Source organism: Talpa europaea, assembly GCF_964194135.1.
Source record: "Talpa europaea genome assembly, chromosome: 10".
Lineage (NCBI taxonomy): Eukaryota > Metazoa > Chordata > Mammalia > Eulipotyphla > Talpidae > Talpa > Talpa europaea.
This window is the reverse complement of record NC_140077.1, coordinates 11,130,472-11,144,905: the sequence shown is the minus strand read 5'-3', so window position 1 is coordinate 11,144,905 and position 14,434 is coordinate 11,130,472. Positions and strand designations below refer to the sequence as shown.

The following is a 14,434-nucleotide window of genomic DNA, read 5'->3' as shown; positions in this document are numbered from 1 at the left end:
AATGATGATAATAACAAGGAGAAAGAGGAGTTCTACATGACTTTCACCAATAGGTGGGTTGGGTGTCTAATAAGATGCTCATTAATTACTGCTGTGTAGGCCACGACTTTGCTCTAGCACTGAAACCAGATTAAAGGCTCTCCCAAGGCAGCAATGCCTGGACATACAGTATTTAAAATAAAGACTAAGATTAGGTAGCGCTTTTCACTAACGAGAACTTGCATTGCCCCTCTGGAAGGACTCTTACCTCTGTCCTACTTGTTCACTATGGAATAAGTGTGAGATAAATTTATTTGTAATGAACCTATCTTGTAAAGGTATTTTGAAAATATTGGCTAGGCTACAGGAATATGAATTATTACTGTAAATTATCACCATGAGTAAAGATTATAACTTTAAAGCAATTATTTCTCATACTTTTAAAAAGAGACTTAATGAATTAAGCATTAAATTTTTATGAACAAAGTCTAACGTTAATTAATATTAAATAGATGTTAGTAAATATGGGAGATATAAAAATGTAGAGTCCTGGTTCTCAGTGAGCTGACAATTTATGTGACAAAAGAAAACAACATAAAAATTAAATGACAATATGGGAGCTGTCACAGGGCCATATATTGTTAATTGCCACATGAAATGCATATCAGCAGACTAGTATAGGTAGAGAGAGGAGACGTAGTTCTAGCAGCATAGGGCAGAGATGACTATATTATATATACATAGCCCAATGCTGCTAGAACTATGTCTCCTCTCTCTACCTATACTAGTCTGCTGATATGCATTTCAGGTATATGCATATATATAATATATATTATATATATAATATACCATCTAGATCTTGAAGACTGAATCCACCGAGACAGAGCCAGAGAAAGAGATTCTTGGTGGAATGAACCCACTGAGAAAGAACAGACACCAAAAAATGGGGGAAAGTAAAGATCCAAAAAAAGGAAAAACAAAGCAAAACTGCAAGCTAGGGTGACATGGGGAGCCCCAGCACCAGACAGTGCTGGCAAGGCTATTTGAAAGTCGACTGTGGTGGGCTTTGAATACCAAGTTGAGGAGTTACATTTTTTGAACAGAAAAGCATCTTGGTCAAAGCGGCATTTTAGAAATATGGATTTGGCTATGCTATGCCAGATAAAATAGAGGCCAGGAGATCAGCGAGAACCATGTCAAGTCCAGGAGAGCAGTGGTCACTGCCGTGGAGTGGGAAAGATGGAGGACGGGTACAAACACTGAGCAAGAAGCCACTCCCTGTCACTGTGCTGATTCACATCATCTGCGAGTCTGTTATATTCTAAAGTATTGTCAGATCTGCAGGTTCCTAAGAACTGGTTCACTTCAACAGTTACACATGGGAAACTGGAAATGAAAAAATTACTTGTTTTGAATTTGTATGAGTGGCTCGGTTGAATTTTTTCTTCTCGATCCTATATCCTTATCGAAGGACAGAAAGTGTTACCTCAAAAACAAAAGTGCCATGAAATATAAGAATTACAGAAGATCTGAGAACGGTTTTTCAAAAGCAAAGCTAACTCTAGTTAAAAACTTTTCCATCAGTACAAGTGAGGGGAAGTCCATAGAATCTCTGGGGTCCTTTTATGCCTGCTGTATTAGGACGCCTATGAAAATGACCTGATTTGGATGATTTATGATTTAATGATTGTATTATCCAGAAAATCAGAGAAGCTTGATATATCTCTGAATGAGCAGAAGAGTTCTGGGACAACCCAAATGTCATGCTCAGATGCATGGTATGTTTATATACACACATACGGGACCAAATGCCTATATGTATACATGAGGTACACAAATACATACATATATCCATACGCCCGGAATCCAAGCTTCTGCACTGAGGCCTACAACTCAGTTCTGGCCTTATCACTCTCAGAAATGCAATCCCTTGGCCCTTCAGGGGCACTTAAGGTTGGCACACACTATTCCTGTAACACCACTTGACAGCAAGATGGCGTCTGATAGAAAGCCTGTTCCCCACATTCCCTAAGCCTCACGCAGAACCCCTTTCCTGGGCAACATCAGATTCAATCCCTTGGCTATTTAGAGAGTGTTCCTGGAGAAGACAGAGCAGAGGGAAAGAAGGCTGCGGGAAGAGGAAACCCATTTGCAAAGACTTGGAGGTTACACTGAACTCAGGCAGGACACAGCTCCTTCCTCCAGTCTCCCCAGCCACTTGTCTTTCCTTGACCCCTCTCTTTAACCTCTCCAAGCCCGTAGCACCAAGTATTAGAGCAAAGGTGCATAAAGCAATCAAGCACCCACCCCCAAGCTCCTTGTAACACTGATGATCAAGTTTAGGCCTAAAGCAAATTTAAATGTTTGCGTTTGAGTAAGAGAAAGTGGTTAACATTCCCTGGCTTTATAAACTGAGTGAGCACTGCCTGTAGCTCTTGGCTGGACAGCTGTGGAAGTCAGTCTGGCAGGTAAGAATGAGTTCGTTCCAGATATTGATGTTCCTTCCAGGAGTTATTCTTTCCCTTTCAATGCTAGAAACCTGTGAGCATTATATAACATATTTATGTACCCTTACATGGGTCATTAGAAGCTGTTTACTCCTCAAAGATTCCATAGACGCTTTTTATTTTCAAGGCTGAAAAGTCTGCCTCATGGTGCTTCCTGGTGGCTACCCGGTGGAGGGACCCTCCCCCCCATATACCCAGGTCCCTCATATCACCCACCCACAGCTGGGTTAAGGCCTCACTTATCAAACCTATTCATTTGCCAACTCAAAACCCCTGATATAAATTTAAATACCATCAGATTTTAATTCTCTTGAGTGTTTGCATGTTTTCATCTTTCCAAATCTAATCCTAGAGTTTTGAGAATCTGGGAACTTGGGCAAAGGAGAAAACCCTCCTGCAGACGGAGATAGCTGGAATTACGTCATTACATCAACCCAAGCCAACAGTACTTTCGTGTTTGCCTGTATGGCCCGGCTTAAATTAGAAAATCACATGAGCAATAAAACACAAAATACAGGTGTCATTTCTGAACGTGAAAAGTCGAAATGTAATTAAGTGTGGGCTTTCTTGGCGGCGGGGTCATTTACTCTATGAGAACGCTGTGTTTCCTCAAGCCTCTTGATAGTAACGACACACACTGTTGCATCATACTCACACATTCATGAGCTGCACTGGGGAGTGTGTGTTTTCCCAACTGGTCCTGGGCAGGAGCTGTGCAGGCACAGACCTCGGCTTCCCCTCTGCATCTACCGCGCTGGAACAGCAGAAGCTCCTCGCAAGAACTGCGCCCAGAGAGAGTCCTGACAGCTGCACGCTTTGCTCTAGCAAGGCGTTCTGCTGGAAAGTTTCCTCTAACCACTAACACCCGCCTCCGATCCCAAGCTGGCCAGACGCAGACTGGCTGGGTCCCCTCTCGACGGGGGAAGGATTTTACACACGCTGCGCCCGGCTGCCCGAGCGCAGGAACCACCGCGCAGCCAAACCCCTCCAAGCCCCGCGGACAGGCTGGCTCAGGGGCTTGGAGACCACGGAGACCCCCTCCGCGCTCCAGGGAGCGGGCGCTCGGCTCTGGGAGGGACCTGGACGCCGAAGGTAGGGTGGGGAGGGGGCGCGGGAGGGGGCGAGCCGTGAGGGGGGCGCAGGAGAGAGTGGGGACCGCCGCGGGGCCTCGGCAGCGGGTGGCCACCTAGCGCGGCGGGAGCGCAAGGCGAACCGCGCGCAGGAGCGAGCCGGCTCGGGAAGGGCGCGCGCAGCACCCCGCGGGCGCCAGGGAGGCGCTCCAGGGCGATCTGCTCCGGACTCCCCAGAGCCGCCGAACTGCCGGGGCGGGGGAGGGGGTGAGGGGAATTGGGGGGGGGACCAGATAGGGGCGTGCCTTTGCCCGGATTGGCCGCAGCAGCCTGACGCGAGGCCCCGGAGGTTGGCTCGGGGGAGTGGGAGCGGGGTGGGGTGGGTGCCGGGTGCCGGGGCCGCGGGCTCGGCGCGCTCAGAAACATGCTGAGGTCCCGGCGGCTTTTCCAGCAGCGGCAGCGGCTCCAGCAGCGGCGTCGGCGGCGGCGACAGCGCTCGGCTCCGGCGGGGAAGGCGCGCGGCGCCCATGCCTCCGGCCCCGCGCCGCGGCTGCCCTGACCCGGCCGCGCCCTCCGCCCGCGAGCCCCGCCGCCCCGGCCCCTGGGGTGTCCCCCCGCCACGGCCCAGCCCCGCCACACCCCCCGCCCCCGGCCTCCGCAGCTCGGCATGGGCGCGGGGGCGCTCGCCCTGGGCGCCTCCGAGCCGGGCAACCTGTCGTCCGCCGCGCCGCTCCCCGACGGCGCGGCCACCGCGGCGCGGCTGCTGGTGCCGGCGTCGCCGGCCGCCTCGCTGCTGACCCCGGCCGGGGAGGCCGCCGCGCCGCTGTCGCAGCAGTGGACGGCCGGCATGGGCCTGCTGATGGCGCTCATCGTGCTGCTCATCGTGGCGGGCAACGTGCTGGTGATCGTGGCCATCGCCAAGACGCCGCGGCTGCAGACGCTCACCAACCTGTTCATCATGTCCCTGGCCAGCGCGGACCTGGTCATGGGGCTGCTGGTGGTGCCCTTCGGGGCCACCATCGTGGTGTGGGGCGGCTGGGAGTACGGCTCCTTCTTCTGCGAGCTCTGGACCTCGGTGGACGTGCTGTGCGTCACGGCCAGCATCGAGACCCTGTGTGTCATCGCCCTGGACCGCTACCTCGCCATCACGTCGCCCTTCCGATACCAGAGCCTGCTGACGCGCGCGCGCGCGCGGGCCCTCGTGTGCACCGTGTGGGCCATCTCGGCGCTGGTGTCCTTCCTGCCCATCCTCATGCACTGGTGGCGGGCCGAGAGCGACGAGGCGAACCGCTGCTACGAGGACCCCAAGTGCTGCGATTTCGTCACCAACCGGGCCTACGCCATCGCCTCGTCGGTCGTGTCCTTCTACGTGCCCCTGTGCATCATGGCCTTCGTGTACCTGCGGGTGTTCCGCGAGGCGCAGAAGCAGGTGAAGAAGATCGACAGCTGCGAGCGCCGCTTTCTGGGGGGCCCCGCGCGGCCGCCCTCGCCCGCGCCCTCGCCGGGGTCCCCGCGCCCCGCCGCCGCGCCGCTGGCCAACGGGCGCACCAGCAAGCGGCGGCCCTCGCGCCTGGTGGCCCTGCGGGAGCAGAAGGCGCTCAAGACGCTGGGCATCATCATGGGCGTGTTCACGCTGTGCTGGCTGCCCTTCTTCCTGGCCAACGTGGTGAAGGCCTTCCACCGGGACCTGGTGCCCGACCAGCTCTTCGTCTTCTTCAACTGGCTGGGCTACGCCAACTCGGCCTTCAACCCCATCATCTACTGCCGCAGCCCCGACTTCCGCAGGGCCTTCCAGCGCCTGCTCTGCTGCGCGCGCCGGGCGGCCTGCAGGGGCCACGCGGCCACCGGGCCCCGGGCGCGCGCCGCGGGCTGCCTGGCCGGGAACGGGCCGCCGCCCTCGCCCGGAGCCGCTTCGGACGACGAGGACGACGACGTCGGGGCCGCGCCCCCCGCGCGCCTCCTGGAGCCCTGGGCGGGCTGCAACGGCGGGGCGGCGGCGGACAGCGACTCCAGCCTGGACGAGCCCCGCCGGCCCGGACGCTCCTCCGAATCCAAGGTGTAGGGCCGGGCGCCGGCTCCCCACCTGTGCACACACCTGGCCACCTCCCTGGCCCGGACGCGGACGCTGCGCCCTGGGAGGAGGCGAGCCCGCGCGCCCCGGAGCGGCGTCCTGGGGAAGGAGAGCTGTGTTTACGCAAGACCAGAGCAGGTGAACTGCAAACCCGCAAACCCGCCGCGCGTGAGGCACCCGAGACAGAAGCCACGGCCGTTGCACAGAAAGGAAAGTTTGGGAAGGGATGGGAGCGTGGCTTGCGGGTTTTGCTTGGGTTCTTTGTGCTGTTTGTGGTTCGGCCTTCTCTTATGTGTTCGTGTTATGCATCTTTAGATTTTTTTTTTTTTCCAGGTGGTTTTTGACCCTTTCTGCAGGGACCAGGGAGGGGGAAGGGAAGAGGAGAAGCAGTAGGGGGTACAAGTCTATGCGCTTGGCTTCCATCCTGTTCCCGGGATGCAGTCTTGGAGAGAGAAGGGGACAGGGGGTGACAGTTTGTCAGAACGTTTTCTTTTGCTTTTCAGAGAGATTTCAGTGTAAGTCCCGAGTAAGGAGTTCTCCTGTTCTTTAAACACAAGGAAAGGATGAAGGCAGAATCACATTTGGGGAAATTTAAGCTATTCTCGGCACACGCCTCACCTTGCTTTCTTTTCCTAGGGCGAACCTGCTGTCCCTGCACCTCCGTGGTCAGGCCGAGGGGGTTTCTACCTCACTTTGTGCACATTGCACAGCAAGATAGAAAGACTTGTTTATATTAAACAGCATATTTGTGTATCAATATTAGCTGGAAGGACCAGGCACTGAGCCTCTGTACCTTGTGACTGTCCATTGAAGACAGGACAGAAAAGGAAGAAAAAAAAAAAAAAAAAAGGAAACAGTTCAGATTACTGCACACATGGGTCAAAGCAAACAATAAAAATAGAAAAAAAGAGTGGGTCAAAATGCCATTTTTGCACAGTGTTAGGAATTGTAAAGTCCACAAAAGATTACTTACACAAAAAGAAATTACATATTTTTAATGGGGGGGGGGAATCTTAAAAACGAAAATAAAATTCAGACTCTACTTCTGCTGTCTATGTTATCGAGCTAATGATTTATTGGAAAGATACCTTTTATACTCTTTTATCATGGTACTGTAATTGTATCCATATTACACATATAATTATCTTCAGAATTTTTTTTTATTATTTTTGTATGTCCAAGTGCCCATGTGAATCCGGTCAAATTTAGCACTTGTGTATAAATTCTATTTCCTTGAGTGTTTTACCAAGTATTTATACTCTGGTGCAACTAACTACTGTGTGAGGAATTGGTCCATGTGCAATAAAATACCAATGAAGCACAATCAAGATACGTACCGTGTGTCTGTAAGTGGTCAGCTATGATGGGAAAGACAGTTTGTTTTGTTCAAGATATAGGCTGAATTTCCCATAGAGCTCTTTTAATAGCTTTTCATGACTCAATAACATAGCAAAATGCCTCTAGACCAAATAAGGCAGGCACCTACTGAGAGCTACAGACTTGCTCTAAATTTTCACAGTCAGATTCAAGTATTCCAGGCTACTTGTAGGTGTTTTCAAGATTCCATCTGCTACACTTAAGACGTAACATTTGGGATTGTGTATCGTCCTTGAAAGAAGTGATTGGGACAGAGAACTCAGCTGCAACTTTGCACAGAAATGCAGGGAAGAAGACTAGCTCATTAAACAATCACTTGCCTACTTGGAATTCGGTAAAATCACAGATGATCGGTGTGCAGATTTTTCTCCAGTATCTGCTTCGAATGTAAAATGCTTTCATGGTTAAGCCAAAATTTATAAAAGGGCTCTTAAGTAAATATTTTTTCTTGTGTGATTAAATACATCCTTTTGGCAGAAGATTTGGGTGGGCAAGTCACAGGTAAAAGCAAACGTGAAAATTTTTAACTTCCTAATTATGGGTATTTTTCATAAAATTATTTCCGAAAGAAATTCTAGTGAAATTCCAGCCTGAGATTAATTCTGCATTCTCCAAAATAAGTGTAAGTATTTGTCTTTGTATCTTTAAACAAATTTTTCATTTCATGATAGTACAGTAAAGAAACCAAAGTGAAGAGCATAAAGTATGGTTTGTACTGAGATTGAACAAGAACAAACTATTCTGTGCTAGGGAAAGTCAAGATTGATTATCTATCTTGTGCAGCGGGATATTCTAAAGACCAAGAGATAGTCTTCTGAGAAAGGTTAAGAATATAGATGTTTGAGAGACAAGAAGATTTACTGGATGAGTGAACAGCAGCAGTTTTTACTAAAAAGTTTTACTAAAAAGTTTTAACCTCTTTCTCCAACAAAAATAAAGGGGGTAGGGGAGTAGGACAAGATGGGAAATTTCTTTAAAAATAAAAAGATAAATATACTAAAATTTATTTTAGTGAATGTAAAATCAATGTCGGGATGAAATCTCACTATACTTTCCTGTATGACCTAAAAACAGTTCATTTCTATCCCTCTCCATGAAAATGCATTTTGTTCTTTATTTCTTTATACTTGAAAATTAATACACTTAATGTCTAGTTTCATCTGAAGAACCCTGAAGTATCCCATTAGTTCTTCACTTCCCAATTTTCCGATTACTTATTTTGTTATTTTGTCTAGACAAATGTTCAAATTAAAAAGCAAAATTCTTTTCCCAAGCCTATCATATAGGCCCATCAAACCTCAGGTATTTAAGTCATGAACATCCTTTGCTAACCAATAGAATATGAGTTAGTAGACAGGCCTAAACTTTTTAGTGAATAGGAAGAAAGTCAGTTTATGTATTTTTAGGAAATAGAAAAAAGATTTTTCTGTGAGCCCTTGAGTTCTCTAACTCAGGATTCCAGGATTCAGAAATAGACCGTGGTGCAGCCACCCGTGAACAGCACTTACTGTGGTTTTGAAGAAGACAAAAATTTATTTATAATAGAAACGTGGGAATACTAGACAGCGAATCCCAGTAGCCATGGCAGTGGGAGGGGAAAATGGCCAATCCTGTTTCATTGGGTGAGATAACGCCTTGTAGAAATGGCAAGAGCAAAGGAGTGCATATGCAGAAGACATACCCCATACATTTGTGTAACAAAATACCAAAGGCGTAAACCCTAAAATTAAAACAATGTACTTTCATGTGATTCTCTAAAATAGAAGTTACCCTTAGGTAGCTGGCTGTAAAGTTCTCAAATATGTAACAAGATATTCCATCATCTATATCTGGTGGAACACATGGCTTGGGCCCTTGGCAAACCCACCTCTATGAAACTTTGCAAATCAAATTTATTATTATTATTATTATTATTATTATTATTATTATTATTTTGGTCCTGGCTTACTTTGTAACTCAACTTATTAATAACTTCTAAGTGGCTATTGTGAAACCTTTCCTTGTTAAGCACATTTTCCTAACTTATTTTAATTTCACATTTTGTTGAATGTTCTGGCTTCCTCTGGCAATACATGAAATTGCCAGGCGGAAATTCTGTACCCAAAGTATCAGGATAATATTAACAGTTAGGTTTTCAGCAAGGGCTTCTAAGCAAGGATCTGAAAAAGTAATTATTCTATTAAGTTTTGCTGCCTTTTGTGAGCAGGCTTTTAAAAACGTCTTTGTTTTTTGGACAAAGCTGGACCCATTAGTTCTTTTGAGGGAAAACATATTAAAACCTTAGCCGTAATTCAAATTAAACACATTGGCACAGATAATTTAGCTTTATTTGTATGTTTCTGGCATAATGTGCTGAGAAATACTAATTCTTTTGACTCTCTGCCAATTTGCTTCTAATCAAAATGGAGACGATATGCACTGTTTGGATTATACCTAAAAATAGTTGAGCTACAGTCACATCAGCAAATGGAATTAAATTAATTTCTCCTTCTTCCCCTTCACACATACCCTCCACATCTTTCTCATTTCCATCTAGAATATTGCTCCTGAATCTCATAACTTGTGATTCAGTGTGTCCCATTGCTACATTGCAATGATTTTTAAGCCAAGGATCGAACAGTCTGAAGGACACACGTCTCCTGAAATTCCCACTTTCACCCTGCTCTTTTAAAAGACTGGCATAAATATTCCATATAAGTTAATCCCAAAGGTATTGCTACTATAAATAGATACTCTGGATTAATTTAACTCATCGATACCCTTTCACCCCTTTGTGGGAGGAGGAGGATAGTTTCTGAATCATTAAGATCTGGTGTTTTGGTGAAGCAGTTAATACGCTTCCAAACTAATTGCCCTAAAGCCAGACTAGAAGCACAGCAGCTCCAAGGAGAAGGTTGTGGTTTACTGGCAATATTAGTGCATGATTTTTGCAATGTTAACAGCAGACAAGAAAGCACTAGAAGGAACTGTCTCCACCCTTTAAACCTTTGCCTTCACCTGGATGTTGGGCAAAAATCATCCTGAACTTATCTCTACCTTCCATACCTGAATTCTCACCAGAGACACTAGCACTTCTCTTGAGCTCTTCTTTTGTTTTTATTGAATGAACTAGATGCATCTAGAACATCTAGATGCATTGTCTTCATAGCAGCATGAATATTTCCTGAAGCTCTGGCTTTTGACATCCTGCACTGCTTACAATTTCTTTTTTCCTCTCTCTACATCTTTTTGTTCATAATTGTTAATTAGCAAGATCACTCTGTTTTCTTCCTATTTATGACAAAACTTACCTAGTATGTATTTTTAAATGTCTGAAGTTTGGATTTCTTCCTGAGAATTTCAGTATCACTCATAATTAGAAATAGAAAAAAAAAGTTTAAACTTTTGTTTGTGCTTTCCCTATGAAAGGTCTTCATGTTGAGTTTAATATTTGAGGTGTGGGGCTTTCTTTAAAAAAAAAAAAAGATTTATTTATTCATGCATACAAGAGCCAGGGTATAGGCCAGAGGTACAGGGCGGTGAGAGGATTCACCAGAGACAGAGTGGGGAACAGAACAGGCAGACTGACTGAAATACACTGCTGAGGGGAGCAGCGGGCAAGACAGGAGAGGTCTGCTGAGCCATGCGGGTTGCTGGCTGGGATCAAACTCATGCTGCAGAGGCTGCAGTTTGCTTCATAGTGTGGTGCTTAACCCCTTGCGCCACCAGAGAGGCCCCGGTGGGGCTTTCTTTACAGGTTTTATTTTATTTTTCAGTCCTGCACTGTATGACCTTGTCGGTCTGTCCTGATTTCAAACAATAACATTAGCCACTCCACCTTCAGCTGTTTGTAAATTCGTTTTCCTAGTCAGTATTTGGCTACCTGTTTTGTAGGAATTGTGGGTAAAACTCTAGGAGAGCAGAAAATGTGCTCCAGCAGATGGCCCAAATACAGAGGCTGTTCCAGCTCCTTCCCTGTGTTTGTCCTGTGTCCAGTGACCTTGGGGAAGTCAGTTGGTTTCCCTGCAGTCAGGTTCATTTCCCACAAAGCCTGATCAGTAGCTTTTGTTTGTAAATCCTTTGAGATGCTCTGATAGGAGTTCTTTGCTCTGCAAAGTCTATCCAACCAGCATTTCCTCCTCGCCTTCTGTTCCCTTCCTTGCAACTCCACCCACAAAATCCCTGGTTTTTTAGTGAAAAGAACAACTAAAAATAGCAAAAATACATATAATACCCTATGCATGCAAACAAGTACTCCTTCACTTGTTATTACACTTAACATTCCGCAGAAACCACAACTGAATAAAATAATCATCCCAAACCTGGGATTAAAAAACCTGTTTGCTATGTGCTAAGCAAAAGCGGTTGTTTAATGATTCTTAACCCACAGCCACTTTGAGGACAGTAAGTCAATTGAGAAAGTTACTCAATGCCACCATTTTTACACTGAGTTGTAAACACTCAAAGCAAAGATCTAGATTATTCTCTTTTTCTTGGAATAACAATTCAGAGATGAAAGTGCTGAGGGTGATGGGGGTTTGTCTTTTTTGCTTACCTCTCTTTTGTGGCTTGCAGGGTATCAGGTTTCTTTGTTGCCCGACTTAATAAACAGTGACAAATATACAGGAACTTGAGTCACTTAAAATATCTGTTAACTACAGGAACTCACCTGCAATCTTGAGGTCCTCGTTAAAAATACTTTTCAAGAGTGAGTTTGAATAGCTTTTCCAATGATGTTTTCTGCACTCCTGGGATTTTTGTAAAACTATTAAAGGTAACCTATTAGTAAGATGCTCTTTTTAAAGAATTCTTTATACTTTGATCTTTTTAAAGAATTCTCTGTCCTTGGGTCTGTGATCAATTGTGAAATAATTTTTTTCTCTTAAGTAAAACTGAGTCACTTTGGAAAATTCCAGAATGTTCACCATGGGAAGGCTTTGCTATGTCTAGTAAACAATACCCCTGTCCTCAAGCAAGGCTCTACCTGGGACCACCAAACCAAAGAGATTCCATTTGAAATCCAAAGACTTGGCCTACATGTAATAACCCCGCTGTCAGCTGGTGTTCCCTTCAAGCTGACCCAAATCCCTCCTGCTCTTTTAACGCATAAGTGATCTCAATGGAACCTGAAAACTGATTCCACTATTAACTGACCCACTATGCAGATCCTTCCAATGATCTGTATGAAATACAGGGACACCTCTATTCAACTTTATGGACTAATTCAATTTACTCTTTTTTTTTAAGATTTTAAGATTTATTTTTTTTTTATTTATCATACAAGAATTGGGATGTAGACCAGAGGTGCAGGAAGGTGAGAGGATTCACCAGAGACAGAGTGAGAAGCAGAACAGCCAGATCTACTGAAACACACTGCTGAGGGGAACAGTGGGCAAGACAGGAGAGGTCTACTGCACCATGTAGTTCAGCTCCCTGACCGGGGATCGAACTTATGCAACAGTGGCTGGCAACAGCTTGATAGTGCTGATACTTCAACTCCTGCACCACCAGGGAGGCCCTCCATTTATTTACTCTTACAAACAACTTCAAATCCTTCCATTCTCTCTGCTATTCAATGGGCATCATCCCAGTCACAGAGATTCCCCAAGGTTGGAATCCAGAACAAAGCATAGCACTGTACAAAGGTGCCCATGGCACACTTGGCCTGGTGGCATCCACCTGTTATCCTTCCTGCAACAGTGTGGCTAACTTTTTCACACCCACCAGAGCTATACAAGTCTGAAGATGATTTAAAAAAATACTATATAAAGTGACAGAGTATGACAAGAAAGCGAGTAAGGCCCTCCAGTGCTGCAAAAAGCATCCTTGGCACAGGCTAAGACAGGCAACCCAGAGAGCTCCCTCCCCCAAGGGCAGACGTTCACAGCTCTTCAAATCTTTTGCATGTTAAAAGATCTGTAGGAACATTTTTTTTTTCCTCTCACTTTAGATATACTCAGAAACCACTAAGCCACTTGAGAGGTTTACCTCTTTGGAAGATTGCTGTGATTTGTCTTCAAGTTGTGATTCATAGGTTCAACTGTTGTTAAAAAAAATGAGCATACCATGCACCGATTGGGTGTGCTGTATGGGGTCCAGCTAGCCTAACCTCGGTCTGTCCTCTAGGTGGGGAGAGCAGATACCCACCCACAAAGAGTGATGAAGAACAGGGGCAGGTATGGTGGATGCTAGAAACGTTGGCTAAAATAAGGCAGACGGACACTATTGAGCAGAAATGCAGTGCAAGAGATGTAGTTTATTTTATATTTTCTTGTAGCCATATTTTAAAAAGTAAAAATAAGCAGGTGGAATTAGAGTTGTGATTTCAACATGCAATTGATGTAAAATGGTGAGATATCTGATTTCCTTTTTTTTAATACTAGACCTCTGAAGTCTGGGATGTAACTTACTAAGACTCCATCTCATTGGGATTCACCACATTTCACATACAGGAGGCACATGGGGCCAGTGTTAACATTATAGCTCAAGAGTGCAGAAGAGGACGTGAGTGGTGGGTGGTGTAATCTAGACTCCTAGTGACAATGTGGATCTTGAAGTAGGAGGCAAAGTGTCGTGAAAAGAGGCATTTCCACTCAAACTCAGAAGGGGGAGAGAAGTGCACAATCAAAAGCATAGAAGGAAGGAGGGCCTCCCCAGTGGTGCAGCAGTTGAGCGCTGGGTTGCGAAGCTGCCCGCAGCTTCTGCAGTGCCGGTTCGATCCCCTGCTACCAGCGAGGTTCCCACATGGCGCGCAGACCTCTCCTGCCGCCCGCCGCTCCCCTCCGCAGTGTATTTCATCAGTCTGCCTGCTCTGCTCCCCACTCTGGCTCTGGTGAATTCTTTCTCCCTCCCACGCTTCTGACTGTACCCAGTGCTGTATAAATAAATAAATAAATCTTAAAAAAAAAAAAAAAAAAAAAAAAAAAAAAGCATAGAAGGAGAGGTAGCCCTGCTCGATTTTCAGACAATGGCTTGCCAATAGTAGACAGTTCATGCTGATGGAGTAATTAGAAGATGAAATTGGAAGAGCAGTTTGGAAAGAAATTAGAAGGCTAACATAAATGCACTGAACTCTAACCTTTTTGAAAGCGTGCAGATTTGTGAGGAAGAGAGGTATGAGAAAAACAGTGTTTCGAAACGATTAACCTAGCATTAGAAGGCGTGATAGGTGGATAGAACATCTGACTCTTCAAAATAATTCACATTTTACAAATTAAAAAAAACAAAACTAAGATCTATGCATCTCATATAGTAGATATCAACAGCTTTTTGTCTTTTATACAGCAAGCTAGGGAGCTGAGTCAGAGAAATGCATCCTTACCACATAGGTTTCTGAGTACACAAGGCTAACACCTGCTAAATGCCCAGTTGTCATGCCCTCCATGGAGGTGAGACATGCACACTCAGGGCATTTGTCCCAGGGAATGGTGAAAGGTCTTGATCACTTCTGT

The 14,434-nt window shown here is 45.9% G+C and overlaps 1 protein-coding gene across 1 annotated transcript; it reads left to right on the top strand.

The window, feature by feature from the left end:
• Positions 1-4,208: 4,208 nt before the first annotated feature.
• Positions 4,209-5,618, top strand: ADRB1 (adrenoceptor beta 1; the record flags this gene model as incomplete). The annotated part of the gene is made up of 1 exon (XM_084245863.1): positions 4,209-5,618. Exon 1 carries the CDS (start codon positions 4,224-4,226, stop codon positions 5,616-5,618), a length of 1,395 nt encoding a protein of 464 aa, XP_084101989.1. The 5' UTR covers positions 4,209-4,223.
• Positions 5,619-14,434: the final 8,816 nt, after the last annotated feature.